This window comes from Ictidomys tridecemlineatus, chromosome 5 (genome assembly GCF_052094955.1).
Source record: "Ictidomys tridecemlineatus isolate mIctTri1 chromosome 5, mIctTri1.hap1, whole genome shotgun sequence".
NCBI classification, from domain to species: domain Eukaryota; kingdom Metazoa; phylum Chordata; class Mammalia; order Rodentia; family Sciuridae; genus Ictidomys; species Ictidomys tridecemlineatus.
In genome coordinates this window covers 179,356,913-179,374,356 of record NC_135481.1, presented here as the reverse complement: position 1 = coordinate 179,374,356, position 17,444 = coordinate 179,356,913, and the positions used below count along the sequence as shown (strand labels likewise).

At 49.7% G+C, this 17,444-nt stretch overlaps 1 protein-coding gene across 35 annotated transcripts in view; it reads right to left on the bottom strand.

Moving 5' to 3' along the window:
- The window catches only part of Epb41l1 (erythrocyte membrane protein band 4.1 like 1), a 122,008-nt gene that overhangs the window by 22,842 nt on the left and 81,722 nt on the right, over positions 1 to 17,444 (bottom strand). For 12 of the 35 annotated variants that reach the window (XM_021729536.3, XM_078051721.1, XM_078051718.1 and 9 more), the window contains 9 exons: positions 16,668 to 16,755; positions 16,371 to 16,523; positions 14,680 to 14,777; positions 14,259 to 14,434; positions 12,378 to 12,526; positions 11,466 to 11,501; positions 8,771 to 8,953; positions 6,022 to 6,120; positions 67 to 2,061 (listed from right to left, as the gene is read on the bottom strand). In XM_021729536.3, the coding sequence (XP_021585211.2) occupies positions 67 to 2,061; positions 6,022 to 6,120; positions 8,771 to 8,953; positions 11,466 to 11,501; positions 12,378 to 12,526; positions 14,259 to 14,434; positions 14,680 to 14,777; positions 16,371 to 16,523; positions 16,668 to 16,755 (2,977 nt within the window). The remainder of the gene's footprint in view (positions 1 to 66; positions 2,062 to 6,021; positions 6,121 to 8,770; positions 8,954 to 11,465; positions 11,502 to 12,377; positions 12,527 to 14,258; positions 14,435 to 14,679; positions 14,778 to 16,370; positions 16,524 to 16,667; positions 16,756 to 17,444) is intronic. The other 23 variants (XM_040276333.2, XM_040276335.2, XM_040276336.2 and 20 more) reach the window with 5 other exon arrangements.

Below are 17,444 nucleotides of genomic sequence, written 5' to 3'. Positions count from 1 at the left end.
AATCATGCTTCTAAAAGGCTACCAGGCATGCGGTCGGTGGGGGGCACGATGGGGGCGGGGGCTCACATAGCCAGTTACCCCAGGCGCTTCCTCCAGCGTGGTTTCGCAGCCTGAATCGGGGGACGGGAGCTCTAGTTCTGTGCGTCTTTCCTGGTGGAATGTGGTAGAAATGCCCTCCCTGAAGTGTCTGGTAGCCAGAGGCATCATTGAGGAATGTGAGGTTTTGGGACTGGCAAAGTCCCCTGGGGGCTGGAGTTGGACGAAGCCCAGGTCTAAAAGCTTATTCCGCTGTTGCTCTAACTGACCCATGCAGGCCTCTGAAGTCAACTCATTTGGAAGGGCCTTTGTTTCACTCTGACTAGCTCGACGAGTCTCAGCTCCATGGGTCTCAAATATCCGAATTTTGTTGGCCACTGAGGTCTTACTTATGTCCTCCAGGGAGCCCTCTTGTCCCCCATCCTGGAAAGAGGTCGTCTCTTTTTGCTTTCCCGAAGGGAACACCAACCCTGGAGTTACGACCCCTTCAGCTCCTTCAGGAACAACTCTGGGCTTTCTGCTGGCCACTGGAGGTGCCCTGCGTTCACCTCCTGTGTCAGGGGGCACAATTAACCCAACTTGGTCTTTGGGCTCTGGGCTGTCTTTAGGAAGCTGGACATGTTTGAGAAACACAGGGAATTGATCTCCAAAGAGATCCCTGAGCTCTGAAGGCTCCCCTGATCCATGAGAAGCTGGGCTTGAAGAAGCTTCCTCCAGAGCTTCCAGAGCCTCAAAGTGACCAGGGGAGGCTGGCAGGGAGGTGACCACCTCCGTATGAGGAAATGCTGAGGCTTCCTGGTCCCCCATCTTAGGTTGTCCGGTTTGGGTATGAATGGCTCCCCTCTCTTTGGGGAGGAAGTTGCCTCTGTCTGGTTTGACTGGCTTCCTGACATGAGGAGGGATGGTCCACAGAAGGGCATGGGCCTGGGGGTCCAGGCACACCCTGCCTCCTTCATTAGTGGAGTGGTCCTTCCATCCTGCTGAGGGACTTGATCTGGCCTTTTCCCTCAAGTTCCCACTGGCAGGGGACTCTTCCTTTTCAGCTGCCCTGGCTGTCGGGTGAGACTCTTCCTCCACCTCCTGCTGTGCTTCTTCCCAGTCCTCAGCAAATGTGTGTCCTGGAGAAGGTCCCTGCTGGTCATCCTGTCTTCCGTGGCTCCTGGGAGACCTGGTTCCTTCCTCGGAGGAGGCAATATGGGCTTCATCCTTGTTCCTGCCGGCAGCTGTGGTGGAGCCCCTCAGGTCTGTGGCATTCAGCTCTGAGCTCTCTGGGAGCTCCCCTAGCAGTTCCAGCTTGATGTGTCCTCCAGGAGGGGCATCCAGGCGCTCTTCTCTCTCTTCCAAAGGCAGAGGGAGAACTTGATCTTCAGAATCTTTTTCTCCGTGGTTTAGATAGAAGCTCCTCTCTGCAAAGGAGGTATCAGTCTCATCGCTAGAGTCAGCTCTGGCTTCACCATGAACAGGATCCAACAGAAATGACTGGAGGCCTCCCTTGTCAGAGGCTGGAGAGGGGATGTCCACCTCTGCTGGCCTGGTTCCTGGAGTTGTGGATCTTCCACACGTCTGGAGCTCCTCCAGCCTCTTTCTCAGCTCTGCACGATCCTCCAACTGACCATCTGAGACCGGGAAGTTCCTGATGGGTGCCTCGCTGATGCCAACCCTGAGCTCGGAGCCCTCAAGGAGCTTGTCTGACAATGTGCATCCTGTAGCCTGGGCAACCCCTCCAGCACCTGCCCTGACCCAGGGGCCTTCCTCCCACACCGACTCAAAGTCTTCTGGACTTGCAATCATCCTCCCTTGCTGCTGAGTTTTGGCATTTTTGGTTCCCACCATTTCTTCTGTGGCCATTTCGACTTTGAACTTGTCCACCAGAATGTCTACCTTGGAGAGTCTGCCATCAGCAAGGACGTCAGCGAGGCCTGCCTCACTTTCTTCCTGCTGTGTGTTGGCCACTTTTAGGAGACTGAGACCGAGTTCTTCTGGCCTAGTGTACTGTCTTTCTATAAATACCCAATGCTCCGAACCCTGTGTTACAATTGGAGCAAGAAGAGTTAACATGAAATAGCAGGCACCTGAAGGGCGGGTCACCCTTCTCTCTGTAAAAAGGGACCAATCTACCACCAAAAGGTAGTCCAGTGTGGACTGGGATGGCATGTCCCCAGAACGGGTGGGGGAGAGAAAGGCACGATTATGCCAGTCCTTCTCACAGGTTATTCTTCCCATTAAGGCACCCAAAATAACTGACCTTCCTCAACCCCATCCCTCACTTGATAAGACAGGATGGGTTCTCATGCTCTCCCCGTGCTAACAATGGAGAAAGTGAGATCCATGGAAGGGCCAGGACTCTTCCTCTTCCTCTTTTACTAAAACAATTGCCACTTTCAGAGAAGAAAGTACTTAGATCACTGGGAACTTCTGAATGTTAGAGCTGAAAGAGTTTAAAACATTATTCGGTCTAATCTCCTCAGTGTGTAAGTGGGGAAACCCAGGCCTAGAGAAGGTCAGTGACTTGGTCATGGCTAGCACTTTTGATGACAGAGTCAGGATAAGAATGCCTGACTTTCAGTGCCTGGAATCTCTGCTGACTTATCTCACAACCTTGGAAGATGGGTGTCACCCGTGATCCACTGCCAAGGTAAGGGAAGCACTGAGTCCCACAGGGCTTAGTCTAAAATCTGACCCTTTTATAAGAGCTTCTGGGAAGGAAACAGACTTTGATTATTAGCAAAAATACCAAATGGCCAGGTTAGTGACAGTCAACACAATGGCTTAAAAAGTTTGAATACAATGGATTTCCATCCCAAAGAAATAAATACCAGGGTCCATTCTTGGAGAATTCTAACAAAACTCATAGGGTAATAAAGGACTGGCCAGAATACATCACAGAAGGAAAAGACTTATAGACCCAGGCATCATCATGGGGCAGAGGGACCAGCATACCCAACTGTCTACTGAATGGTCCTCTACCTGCCACAAGGGGTCTTCAAACAGTACTTGGGGGGAACAATGGATTTCTGAATCATTAAGGTGGCAGGAAGGCCATTGGGTTTCTAATATTCTTGGAGCCACAGAAGACTTGTTTCCCACAAAATCTTAATGGAAGTTCATCTAGTATGTAACACAAATATCGGGGAGCCCAGAACCCTGATGTATCACTCTCCTTTGAGATCACTGCTCTGAGTAAAGCCCCTCAGAACAGATATGGAAACCCTACCTAGGACTAGTGAAGATAGGCATCTTGTCCAAGGTCACAGAGTGAGCCCGGGGCAAAGGCAAGGCAGGCCTAGGATCCAGTCCCTAACTCCAAGTTCTGTGAAGTATGTCCTTTCCACCCCACCATGACCACCTCTGCAAAAACTGTTTCTAGCAATAGGAGGGGGAAGGTTTATATGGCCTTAGGCTCCTTTTTAGTTTATGACTGGGCAAAAAGTCTATGAATCCATAAGATCTGAAGGAGTTTGAAGGATCAAAAGAGCGTTGTAACTCTCCACCTCAATACTCCATTTTATCAAATCATGTCTCCATGTTAGAGAACAAGACTTTATTAGAAGAATTCTGCCAACAGGAAAGAGAGTAGAAAGTGGGGAGGCCTAGACAAAATCTAGCGTAGGTTTCTGAGATTTTATTTCAGGTCGTTAGGGCCTTCAGGACCCCAGCACTTGAACTATCAGAGGACTGGCTTCCAAAGTTTGTGGAAGCCAAGGCTCCTCATCTCTTTGGGGAATTTGTTCCTTTTGATGCTTCCATTTCAGCTTTACCAACATTGTGAGCCTGGCAACGAAAGCCAAAGTTGGTCAGTGAGGCCCCTTCTGGAACTTTCCTGCTCCATTTCTAAGGAGAACTGGGCTAGATAAGCAACAGTGTGGAGGGCGAGAGCTGGCACAGAATGGAAGAAAGATTCTACAGGCAGAAAAGAGAAGCACATAGTGATATTTGGTTATTATGTGCCAGGCAATGCTGCCCTTTGTCCAAGTAGTTTTTTTTTTTGGGGGGGGGAGGGGTACTTGGGAGATTGAACCCAGGCCCCTGCACATTCAGCAAGTACTTTGTCTTTGACCTATTCCCCAGTCCTCCAAGTTATGAAATTTAATCCAGTTAGCAACTGTGATGCCTGCATTGGTACCCTTATTTCAGAAGGGGAAATTGAGGGTCTCAGAGGGAAGGGCCTTGCATAAGATCAGTGTGAACAGTAGGGGAAGAAGGAGGAATTCTACTTCTAATAAGCAAATAGGTAGGATCCTGAAGAGGAAAAAGAGAGAGAGAAAGAGAGAACTTTGCTAGCATCAATGCACTGGTAAAGGCACATCTGGCCCAGATCACAAGATGGAACAATGTTAGGGCGGCCCCAGATTGCCACTGCCCTGCAGCTATTCTTTTTCCCAACTGGGGACCTTCGGTGCCTCATTTAGAGCACCACTCCCCACTTGCGAGGGGCTCTGCATCTGCTCCAGTCTTGGAAATGGGAGCAGAGGAGCCAGTTTGGTTCCCACATGAGCTACACACAAGAAGAAACTCTCCCCAAAGGACAGTTCTGCTGACTCCAGGCTACTCAGGTTCCCCCTGGAACTCTGCGAAACATCTGGGCCTTGACCTTCATAGGAGGATGGGGTGCTGGATGGGGGACCCTCTAGAAACCATGTCCTGGGAGAAACTGCTGAGGGGCACAGGAGCATTCAGGGAAGGAAAGGTGTGCAGCCCTGTGGGGGGTGGCCTGGGGAGGGCTGCAGAGCAGATCCAAGGTACCAAAGGGCAGGAGGCCACAGGCCACGGATGCAGAAGTGTAGATTTTAAATCAGTACAAAGAAACTTCCTAATTGAAGACAGAAGACAAAATGGGCTGTGGTCAGGGACAGGGAGGGTCCCTCTGTGGAAGAGGATGATGGTTGCTGGCCAGAGGTGGATGAAAGGTGTATGCTGGGTTCTGCTTCCACTATAGGCACATGCCTTTGGTTCTAGGAGCATCCATGGTCATGGCCATCACTATGTCCCTGGTCTTGGGGGGATGCTACTGACTCCTGTCCGACTTTCCTCAACTGACAGTGATGATAGTTTAGTTTTTGTTTTTATATAGAAGAAAAATTCATGGAGAATTAGGATTTATGTTTTACCATATTCATGGCTCACATAATGTCTTTATTTGCAGTAGCCCCAGAAATTTCCTCTGATTAAAGAGAAAGATATATGCCTCTCCCCACCCTGACACCATGCCAACAGAGGAGGTGCAGAAACCAGCTGATCAGTACCTCCCAGCCCCAACAGCCTACGAAATCCCAGTAGACAAGAAGGATGTGACCCTTGCTGCTGGGCCCTAGATTTTATCCTCAGTACCCAAGCAGGGCCACAGAAAATTCCAAGAACCCTCAACTCATTGCTATACCAGGCCCAGAAGCAGTGCCCTCCTTATTTAGAATGTTTGCCTGACCAAGGATGCTCTTGGAAAAAATATGTCTACTTTTGCCTGCTTAGAAACCCAGACAGATCCAAACCCCAGAGGAGTTTAGAGAGCTGGAGCCAGGAGAGATGAAATGCTATGCCCTAACTAGCCACAGCTGGACCTTATTCAGGCTCCTAAACAGAGATAAGATGTTAGGGTAGAACGTATTTAGGGGCCATGACCCCTAGTCCCCCATGCTCAGTGGTCAGAGCCTGCCTCCAGGTCCCGCAGCCTCACAAGTGCCTGAGAAAAAGAGACCATGTCTCCTTTAAGGCAGGGGCAGTTTGGCTGTTCTGCCCTCCTAGGATGACTGCACTCCTGTCCTTCCTGAGAAACATGGATGAGGGAGGGGCTGGCCCTTTCTGGATCTCTGGGATGGGATGCTTGTTGGTCATAGCATGGGGACAGCATGGGCCACCCACAGCTCCCTTCTGCATGGCAGAGTCTGGTTCCCCTCACCCCAGAGAAAGGGTTTTCTAAAACCCCTAGTGGGTGATCAGGTTGGGCTGGAGGCCCCAGGAGGAAGGGGTACGGGAGGTGAAAACAATAACCTCAGGTGATGCTGCGAGGCTTTTCTGAATGAACACTTCCAAGCCTGCGGCTGTTCCGGGTACCAAGTCCTGCTGAGAGATGTCCTGGGTCCTCTGGGACTGCAGGGGAGGCCCAGGGCCAGAGGAAAGAGAGAGGGGGAGGAAGGAAAGGAGGGACAGAGACAGAGAGAGAAGGCAGGAGAGAGAGACATACAAAGTCCATCAATAGCCCAGTTTTGTAAGTCCCACCTCCTAGGACTTGTGCATTCGGTCAGGAAGGAGCCACTCTGTGGGTGAGACAGAGAGGGACAGCCCTTCTAAGACACTTAAGGGAGGGAGTCCCACAGTCAGCTACAAGGCAGAACTGAGGTCCCAGACTGTCCCTTGTGGCCTGCCCACTAACATTCTGGAATTTATGGAACCACACCATTTGGACCCTGATTCTGAGTCCCCCCAACTGGGTGTTACTGGCTTAGACTAATGGTTCAATCCTGCAATTGGGGCACAGCCCCATTTAAACAGTCATCTTTAAAACTTGGATCTATTGCTCTCCTCATGGCCTGAATGGGACCCAAAAAGCTCTGAGGAAACTACTAGAAATTCTGGGTGATAGCTCTCTGCAGGGTCACCCACATAGCACATATTTGGGTCAGGGATTCTAGTCACCATCAGTAATGGCTCCATAATTGTCTAGCACTTCCCAGTTGATAAAGTGCTTTACTCTTCATTATTTCCTTCAATCTTGCCAACGACCTTCCTATGGAGTGGCAATTCCAGTCCTCTTTAGACAGACTAGGCAATGAAGTTCAGAAATCACTCACCCAAGGACCCAGTCAAATCCTTTCTACAGTTCCTCCCCATCTCCCAAATCTTCGCTCTTAAAAGCAAGACGTCCTATAAGCCATTTCTAAATGCCCACAGCTCCAAGGTGACCTCCTGGGCTGTAACTGTTTAAAGCAGTGGAGACCACACAGCTTGGGCTAAGGAGGCAGCAGAACAGACTTTACCTTGTTATTGACTCATCTTCTAGCAGTTCCAGACATCACCAGCAGGTGGGGCACATCCCCAAGCCAGGCTGCTCTGAGACCCAGAGGTTCAGACCCCAGGTCACCACCAGTAATCATTCTTCCTTTCCCTGTTGGAGTCTGACCCTTTTAGTAGCCTCTGCATCCCACTTCACCTCCAGCCAGGCCAAGGATTGGCCTACCTCAGGAACAATTAGAAGCCACTTTGGCCAAGTCTCTCTTTAGAGAGTCAGGGGATGGGGGAGGTAAGCGCCAGATCACTAAACCAGACACCAATTTCCCCAATTTCCAGTCAGAGTGTTCGTTGTGCCAGGGACCACAGAAGCCCTTAGTAGATGCAGAGGTTTGCCCTCCTTCAAGAGCAGCAGTCGTGAAAGCCCCCAAAGCATCCCTAATTTTGTGAATCAGCAATCAGGGAATCCCAGTAGCTCTGCTACAACATGCTAGGCAAAGCCCTGTTATCTGGCAGGCTCAGACCATGGCTAGTACTGATTCAATCAAGTGCTCTACAAATTAGATCATGGCTGCAAAACCCATTTTCAAATCATTAGAGGGAAGCACATGCACAATGGACTCCATACTTGGTCTTCATGATTTGGTCTTGCTCCAAGGCAGATATGATTTGGTAGTAAATACAATGACCTGCCACACTATAAAAGTGGCTATGGCCCCTCTTCTTTCAGCTACAACGCTGAACAGTTCTTCTTTCTGAGTCTCAGTACCCCTATCTGTAAAAGGACCTTGAACCAAGTGTTTCAAGATCCTTCAAACTTTAATTTAAATAAAACAAAACAGTAAGTAACTTGTACTGGGCATTGAGGTGCCATGCTGGTCCCTCTCCAGGAATTATTTCATTTGAATCTCACAATATCCCTATGAACATTTCTGCCTAACAGAGCCTCAGACAGATTAGGTATAACAAACTCAGAGTCCTCCAGCTACCAGGCAGTGGAGTCAGAATTCAACCCAGGCAGCATAAGTCTAGACCACAGTTGGTTTGAGACCAATCAGCAGCCTCTCTAGGGAGAAATACCTATGTATAAACTGGGGTAAAAATTGCCAAGATTTTGCAAGTGCTTGGGATTATAATATAGGAATTTCCCAGATCCTATCTTTATCTCTTTTGCAACAGAGAAAACACTGTCCATACTTTCCACTGTAAAAGTCAGAGTGTGTGGGGTCCTTTTTGGAAGCCCAAGAAGCAGGGGTGCTTTGTGTGGTAAACCCAATCCCCTTTAGTGGATTCTGGGGCTCCTTCTAGGAGGGACCACCCCCCACACACACATTGCATTTTTACAACATGTGCAAAAGGGTCTGGTTACTGGATAGGGCTACCAAGATTCTCAAAGTTTGTTGTGCAAGAGAATCACCTAGAACTCTTGATTAGAATGCTGGTTCCAGAGCTCTACCACCAAATATCTGATTCAGCAGAACCAAGAAGGGGCCCTGGAACCCACATTTCTAACAAGGAACCCTTCTCCATCATACTCTGGCTGATGGAAGAAGAGTACACCAAGCTACCACAAGTCTTTGGAGCTTCCATGTTTCAGGGTGGTCTCTGGGACTCAGGATTCCAAGATTTAGTGAATGTGTCCCCCTGAGCCTAACCTGCCATCCCATCCCCATCAGCCAGGCCACACTGGGGGAAGCATATTGGTGTTAGAATGAGTGTAAATCATTACACTGCAACCTCCCACTGCCTCTTTACCCAGGGTCCCTGTTGAGGACTTCAGGGTGACACCTACCTCGTTGGCTTTCTCAGGAGTGCCCTTGGGGGAGGGGGAGGCAGGTGAGGATGGCAGCCTGCGCTCCCGCTCCCAGTCTCGATCCCTGTGGATCAGTTTGCTGTTGGGCTCCTTCAGGGTCCTCTTGAGTTCGTTGATACTGGCCTGGTGCTTCAGCAGAACATCCTCTGGCTTGTCCAAGAACTAGAGATGGACAGACAGGACAGCAGTGTTAGGCGAACAACTCCAAGTGGGGGATGCAGGGTTTGGGGATGGTGGCAGCAATCACCATCACCACCCCAAAACCAGTAATGTGATCTCCCCAACACTGCCTCTCTCTCACAGCAGCCCCAGGAGCCAAGTGAGCCAAGGAGCATCAGCCCCAATAGATACACTGACTGAGGTACAGGGCACTTGTGCTGACAAAGAGGAGACTCCAGATCAAGCCATCTTCTCTTCTCTCCTGCCTGGCTCCCTGACCTCTGACCACTCAACTCAACCAAAGCCCCTCAGGTCTGTGAGCCCAGTGGTAGTCAGGCCCACAGACGGCTTTCCTCTGGCATAGCACACAGCATCCACCAGAGCAAGAACTCCCTTGTCATGTGTCCTGGACTGTTCTAGCTTGCAGGCTAGCCTTCCAGGTCCCTCTGGGACCTTAGTTCCTACCTTTTGGTGGAGATTTAAACCACCATACCTAGCAGGATGTTCAGTCTAGGTCCCTCTAAGGTCCAACCTGTGCAACTGCTCATACCCTAAGGAGGTCCAGAGTGCAGATGTGCCTAAAGCTAGTGCTATCCATAGAAATGGGGCTGCTCCCTCACTGGGACCAGGGGCCAAGAAAAGACTGTGAATCCTCTCTGCTGTGAGCCACTACCTTCCCAACCACCTGGATCCTCCAGATGCCTTTTGTGTACAGACACCAATAACAGATGGGCTGAGACATGGCCAGTTACAGATTAGGATGCTGCGGGATGTTCAAAAAGAATGGAGACCAGGAAGAAGAGAGGTAAGTCCCAAAGCTGAGCACAAGAACTGAGCCAGGTATATCTGGAGTCATGGGTGTGTCCTCAATTAATCCACCAAGTCTGAGCTTCTGTTGGTGCAGCATGATGGAGTACTCTGCCTAGGTCCAGCGAGGACAAGCCACTGTCAAAGCTGTTTAACTGCCTGTCTCTAGGCACAGCAGTGGGCCAGCAGCCCATGCATGAGGCTGTTTGAAGGCTCGTGGTAGCTCTGTTAAGGGCAAGAAATGGACAATCTCAGCTTATTAAAGTCAGATCAGATGGGTTTAGGAGAACAACCTGAGAGTTAAGCACACCTTGGACAAACCTGGATTTTTCCTGTGGGCTTATCAATGGCATCCAGGGAGCCACTGTGGTTGACTCCTAAGCTCCCTCAGGAAGGAGACTGATCCCACTGGGGCTTCTACATCCCTCCAGACACCTGCCTTTACCTCTGGCCTCTCTCCCTAGACTGAACTTCCCACAGGAAAACATCTGCCTAAGAAGTCAAATCTGATGGAATCTGCACAAGAGGTGGCTTTGGGCTATAATACTTCATGGATCCCAATCCAGGAGGATCCCAAATAGGCCTGCTGGCTCTGTGGGCATGTCATGCTTCCAAAGGGGAATCTGGGAACCTGGGAGACTTGACGGTCAGGGCATTGAAGAAACCTAATCCATTGGCCTGCTGTGGCTCAGTAGAGCACTGGCCTAGCATGTGTGAGGCACTGGGTTTGATCCTTAGCACCACATAAAAATAAATAAAATAATTATTTTAAAATACCATAACCATTATAAAAGGAAAAAAAATGAAAGAAAGAAACCTAGTCCAAATGCCTCACTATGCGGATGGGGGCTAGGGCTCAGGAGACTTTCCTAAGACCTTTGAAGAGTCAGTGCAGAATTGGGTTGGAACCCAGATCTCAGGGCTCCCAGGTCAAGCCCTTGCTATGGCCCAGCCTCTGACCCTTTCCCTCGGTAGCCCAAGGATAAACCTCCTCCTCTTGGAAATTGTAAAAGGGAAACAGTAGTGAACACAGGAAGAATAAATTGAGGGTGGGAACTAACAGGAAGAGGAAGAGAAAAGGAGAAGAGGCTTTTGGTGGAGCTGCAACAGCAGCTGCCCTGGAGGGAAGTGAACTGGAGTCTGAGCAGAGGCAGATGTGCTCAAATGCTCCCCCCTCCCACCACCCGCCCCGCCCCCACACACATCTGGTTGCCAAGAGAAACCAAAAGAAACTTCAGGTGAGGACACAGATGAGATGGAGGAGTGACCAAACAGTGCTGTGGGGGAGATGAATCTAAGGAAGGGTCGGAGAGGGGGATGCAGGGAGATGAGCTAAATGGAAGCACAGAATGGCCTGGAAGAGCTGGTGGACACAGGTGGGGTGGTCAGGTAAGAAGCAAGCATGGAGCATCAGGTGGGCTGGAGAGGTAGAGGGTGAAGCTAGGTGGAGGGTGGCAGGGGTGAGGAGGGAGGGACAGATGGCTTGTTGGGGGCAGAGTCCAAGAAGGGAGTTGGAGAGATGAGCTTCCATAAGGGCAGAAGCAAGGGTGACTGGAGGGGGGGAATCACAGGAAGGAGGAGGGCTGGAGCAGCGGAGATGAAGCTGAGGTGGTGTCGGGGGAATGAGCCGGGGAAGGACTGTGAGATGGTTACACATGAGCTGGAGATCTGAATGGCTGGGTAGGGAGGGACAGGTCCCATGCAGTACCTCCTGCTTGTGTCTCGGCGTGGTTTCCTGCTCCGGCTAGTGGGACATGGCAGGAGGGAAAGGAACCATCAGGGTCAGTAGAGCAAACAGATTAGAGATACCGCGACTGGCCTGGTCCAGCAAGGTGGCCCAGCACACTCACACTCCACCAAGCAGCACGGGCGCAGGAAGCTGCTGGGCCACCCATAGGGCAGTGAGGTAGCCAGAGTAGGTGCAGGATGGGAAGCAGGGTACTGCCCCAGAAAGGCAAAGATGGGCACAGGGTTCTGGAGGAAAGCAGGCAGAGCCACGCTTGGTTTGTGGGGCTTGAGGTGTCTGGGGCCTCATGCTCCTTGCTGCAGTGGGTGTTTCCAGGGGCCTATGCTCACACGGAAAAACTAAACGATGGAAAAAAAAACCTGCTTAAAAACTCCTAGAGCAAGCCATGCCTGGTCTATGTGTGCCCATGGCTGTGTGTGAAGCGTATGTGTCAGTCTAGGGGTGCGGGGGTGTCTGAGAGTGCATGTAAGGCTGAGATTGTGCATTACTGCAGGAGCACCAAGGGTGGGGTGCTAAGGCATCAGGAAGGGGACACACCTGTACCTCACCCTGTGAGGACCATGGTGACATCTGATCATGCTCTGGGGAGGAAGCAGGCAATGCAGAGCCAGATTATAAAGGAGCAGACAAGGAGTGAGCCAGAGGAGGCCCAAGTCCTCCAGGGCATGAGGCCCCCCAGGGAGGCTGAGCAAGAAGAGGGAAGAGTATAGGTCAGACAGCATGCCCACCCCTGCTCCCAACCCAGGAAGACCCAAAGGCAAGGCCTTGAGCACCCCACAGCAAGGGTGACTGGCCATAACTAGAGGTAAATCTAAACCATGGGTTGGCTTCTTGATCCCCAGTGCACAGGGTAAAGGAAAGCCAGGCTCCTACCTTTAGCTCCTTGATCTTGGTGGGGGTCCTGACCTCTCCTTCCTCAGCCTCTGACCGCCGTCCTCCAGACTCTGCATCCTCTTCCCGCTTGTCACCATCAGGCCCTACATCATGGTTTTCACTGACTGAGGCCGGGCGGGAAAACTCCGCTAAAGTGGGCAGAGGTGACAAGATGAGTATGTGAGAGGTCTGTGCGTGCACAGGAGGTCAGCCCAGCTGCTGCTTAACCATGCTTTCAGTGGAGCCAACTTCCAAGCCTCCAACCTATTGCCCACTCCTAGTCACAAGGCTGGTGAGTAGCAGAACTGTCTCCCAGCCAGGCCCCTTTCTACTTTCTGCAATGCTAGATTTCAAATCTCAAATTCAATTTGTGCTCTGTGACTTTGGGTAAATTACACAATCTCTCCAGGTCTTGGTTTTCTCATTCATACATAGTACCTACTATAGACACTTGGGGTGAGGAACAAATAGCTAATGTGTGTAAGCATTTAAGAGAGTATTCAGGAAGGAGTGAGCCTTCCACTGATGCTGGCCCATAAATGTTGCTGTTTGGGCTGTGGTCCCTTGTGACAGAATACTCCCTTGATCATTATTTAGCAATATACAAATATCGTAAGATTAGCTTTACTGGTGAAAACTAAAGTCCTAAAGATTGCAAATTACTTATCTTCTTTATAAATTAGTGAGAATTCAAGGAGATCCCTAGGGTAAACATTTTTCTCATTAACTGGTATTTCAAAATACTTTTCTGAAATAGAAAATCGGGGTAGGATTATAGACCTCACACTAGGCACTGGGCATAAGCCAATCACATTCATGGATTGAGTGTTGGTGAAAAATAGGCTGGAAAACACTGAATTAAAATAGCTAAATCATAGATACTTATTCTTGGGGTTGGCCTCCTCTAAAAGGAGAAAATAGAAAGAATAATGATCCTTTTTTGTTATTATTGTTCCAGGGATTGAACCCAGTGACACTTTACCACTGAGTCACATCCCCAGCCATTTTATTTTTTTTATTTTGAGACAAGATCTTTGTAAGTTACTCATGGCCTTGCTAAGTTGCTGAGGCTGGCCTTTAGCTTGTGATCCTCTTGCCTCAGCCTCCCAAGTCACTGGGATTACCGGCATCCATCACTGCACCTGGCTAATCATCCTTTCTCTTCATGCATACTCACTTTGCAAAGTACCCATTTTTGCACACTATTTCATTTGATTTGCGCAATACTCTGTGTTGCTGGCTACCATGGGGATTACTATCCCTATTTTTACAGAGAATAAATTGAGACCCTCGAGACAGGAAAGGTCCCACTGGTGATCTTCCAGTGAGTCTGGATGAGAGCCTAGACTTTGGGCTTAGAGTCCAGACTTCTGCTTCTCCTCTGACGAGCTCTGCCAGCTCTGAGATAACCTCTGCTGCTTTCTGCTCTCCAAAAAGTAGGCTTCATTTAGCCCCTGGAATAGGAATGGTAACTGCAGAAGGGAAGCAGAGATCGTCGTTTCCTTTGCATGAACCACACATGCATTCTCCTTGTAGGATGTCAATCTGCACATTGCTGAGCTTCTTAGGCAAGAGGCCCAGAAAACCATCTGGCTGAACCTAGGAGCCCACAAGGTCATGACTCAGGGAAGCTGTGGGAAGTCCCAAGAGCAGCAGTGGCACATCCCAAGTGGTAGTGGGAAAGTTGGCACTGAATCACCAAGAGCTGCCTGGGTACAGTGGTGCTTCAGGGCTGCCATGATTGGTATAAACGAACTTGCAATGTGTTCACTGCTCACTCTGCTCACTAAGAATCACTACTCATTCTGCGGAACCTGGCATGTCCACTCCCTTACTTGCCTCTAAAAAACACTCTTCTCCCACTTCCAATTTAGGACATACCTCCATCAAGGCTGCGGGACATGGTGTACCGTTTGCTGGAAGAACGCTCAAAGAAGGGTGCAGGCCTGTCAATGAGGGCACTGGCCTGGCGGGTCTGTGCCTGGGTCCTCCCACTATACCGGAACTTGGAGCCCATCACCAGGAAGCCCTTTGGTGGAGGCTCAGGGGACACCAACCTGCAGTGGAAGGATGGAGGTGAGGAGGGAGGATCAGACTTGCATTGCCAGGCCCAAGGTTAGACCACAGCAGGCCTTCTGTCCCACTGCCCCATCAACTACAACACCATGAAGAGGTCCAGGAAGAGGGAGACTTGGCCAAAGCAGGTGCTTCCCTGCCATCTCCATTAACTTCTCCTCCTGCTCCCCTCTACCCATATGGCCTCTGCTTCATCCCTGCTTACCCCAGCCCAGGATCAACTCACCGGAAGAACGTGTGATGCTCAATGCAGACCTTCCACAGTCTCTTGGCTGACCGGTGATTTGGGAGCTTAAAGCCAATCGTGCTCTCAAACTGCTCGTACTAAAAACCAAGATAGGTGGGTGAGAAGCAGGCTTGGGCCACTCCCACCACCAGCCCATCCTGTCTGAACCTCTTCTGGGGCATGTGCAACTTTGGCTGGTTCATTCATGTAATCAACAAGGAGGATCAAGCCCTTCCTCTAGGACAGACCTGGTGCTAAATACACAGCCACCGTGGAGAACAAGACAGAAGATTCCAGGGAGTGCGGGACTCAGATAATAAATGAGTAAACAAGGTAATTGCAGATATGAACAAGGGCTATGAGGAGAATAAAGGGAGATGTACAAGAGGAGGGGACAACTAAGCAGCCTGGGGTTGGGGTGACTTAGAAAAGGTGACTAGGGCTGCCCTCTAGCCAGATGTGCTTTGAGCTGAGATCTGAAGGATGGGGACATGCTAGAATTTGGATCTTAAGTGCCCCAAAGGGCTGTGTGTTAAAGGCTTAGTTCCCAGCATGATGCTAGGTGGTGAGGCCTAGCAGAGGTTTTAGGTCATTAGGGGCATACCGTCAAAAGCATTTCTTCTTCTTTTTTTTTTTTTTTTGGTATGCTGGCCCTGAAATTAAGTTTGGTCCTACTTGCATGCCTGCCATGTTGGGGCTCTCACCACAGGCCCAAAGCAATGGAGCCAATCAGACAAGGACTAAAATCTCCAAAACCATAAACCAAAATAAACCTTTCCTCTTTATAGGTCCATTATCTCAGAAATTTTGTTACAGTAACAGAAAGCTAACACAGGGAGGAACCAACCATGTGAGAAGAGGGGGAAGAGACTTTCAGGCAGAGGGAACATCACATGCAAAGGATACAGGGGAGGAAGGAACTTGATTTATTCAAGGATTGCAGGAAAGGCTGGAGGGGCTAGGGCATCATGGGTATGGGGAGGAGTGGCAAGAGAGAGGTGGGAAAGGTAGGTGGCCATGAGAATTCAACTTCAACCCTAGAGCTAAAGAGCACTCCTGAAAGTTCAGGCAACGAAGGTGAGGAAGTTGAGGAAGTTGAGGCTGGGGGTTGGAAGGATTCAATTTAAAGGATTTTAAAGATCTTCTTAGCAGCAGAGGAAAATGGCCTGGAGCACAAGAGGAGGAAGGGAGGCCAGCAAAAGGGTTATGTGAAGATGTTGGTGAGAAATGGCAGCTGTCACAGCCTTCGTGCAGCAGGGAGAAGAACAGCAGGTGGGTCACAGTTACTCTAATGGTAGAACCAAATGGCTTTGGATGGGAGAGATGTGGAGTTGAAGGGAAAGAGGTGTGGACACATATCTGTATGTGTGTGGTCTCACACCTGTGCATTCGCATACATGCTGGAGGACCACATGCAGGCCAACATGTGTGCTCACACATGTACTCATTTATCTGTGTAAAGTGAACTGTAGTTACCTTATTTATGCTTGTGTGTATGTGTATGTGGGTGTGTGCACACATGCACGTGTGCACATATATCCAAAGTGTGATGTCTGTGGGGAGCCAAGGAGGGGATCTCTCTGTCTCCCATGATCCCCGGCACCCAGTCTATGTATCCTGGGTAAGAAAAACTCAGGCAAGCTGCACTTGGTCAGTCCCAGGAGGAGCAAGGGGTCCCAGGGCAGGCTTACCTCCCCAGGCCGGATCTTAATATAGAAGTTACTCCTCTTGTAAGAGATCTTAAGAATCTTGGGCCAGGCAAATCGGTTGATTCTCAGCCGGTCCCGGTAAATGAGCAGACCATTGGCACAGACGCCTAACATGATGTCAATGCCCTCAGAGTCCTGCATTATAAAGATCAGGGGAAATGAAAAGTTACGAACTTTGAGGAACAAGAAATGAAAATGTTCCAAGTTGCAGGTAACACAGGGTCTGGCACACCAAGTCCTCTGGAGGGGCCTGATGGTTCCTCAGGGGGAATGCAGTACCTTGGCATGGTGCAGATCAACTCCATACATGGAAAGCTTCTTGGCATTCTCGAGGAAGTGGATCTCTGCTTCTCCTGGGGTCATGCCCCTGAGGGAAAGAAAGTGATCACCCAGATCATCCTACACAATGAATCCTCCAGGCCAAATCCTGCTGGCTGAAGGTGGCCACCATCAGAACCCATGCTTCTAGGACACTGGGTAGCTGAGTCTCATTTGAGTCCTTCCCCTCTGTCCTCAGGGCAGGAAGGTGAGCCCATCATCCCCACTTCTGTCCAGCCATCCCCATCTCCCACAAAGCTCTGGTCCAGTCTCATTTCCTCCAAAAAAGCAGACAAGGGCTGGTCAGAGTCATATTTTTATCTCATTTGTTACTGAATTAAGCAAGAGCTATAAATCTTCTTGCTCCATGACTGTGACACTATTGCTGAAGACATTGCTCATTATAATCACCCAAGGCTCCTAAATTATTACCCGCATAAGATAGGTCTCTCAGAGTTTTGTATGAGAAGCTACTTTATCTCTCCTGGAGAACAAGTACACATTCTCCTTTCTGAAAATAAAAGTTATGTAATTAATCAAGGTTCTTTCTTTGCTTTGGCTGTCGGGAAACTCAGGCTACATTTTATACTTAGTCACAGCAACTGTTTTTTGAGTACCATGTGCCGGTTACTGTTCTAGGTACTTTATGTATATTAATTCACAGAATCCTTATCACAACCCTAAAAGGTAGGTATCATGGTCATTCCCATATTATAGATGAGGAAGCAGGGAAGTTGA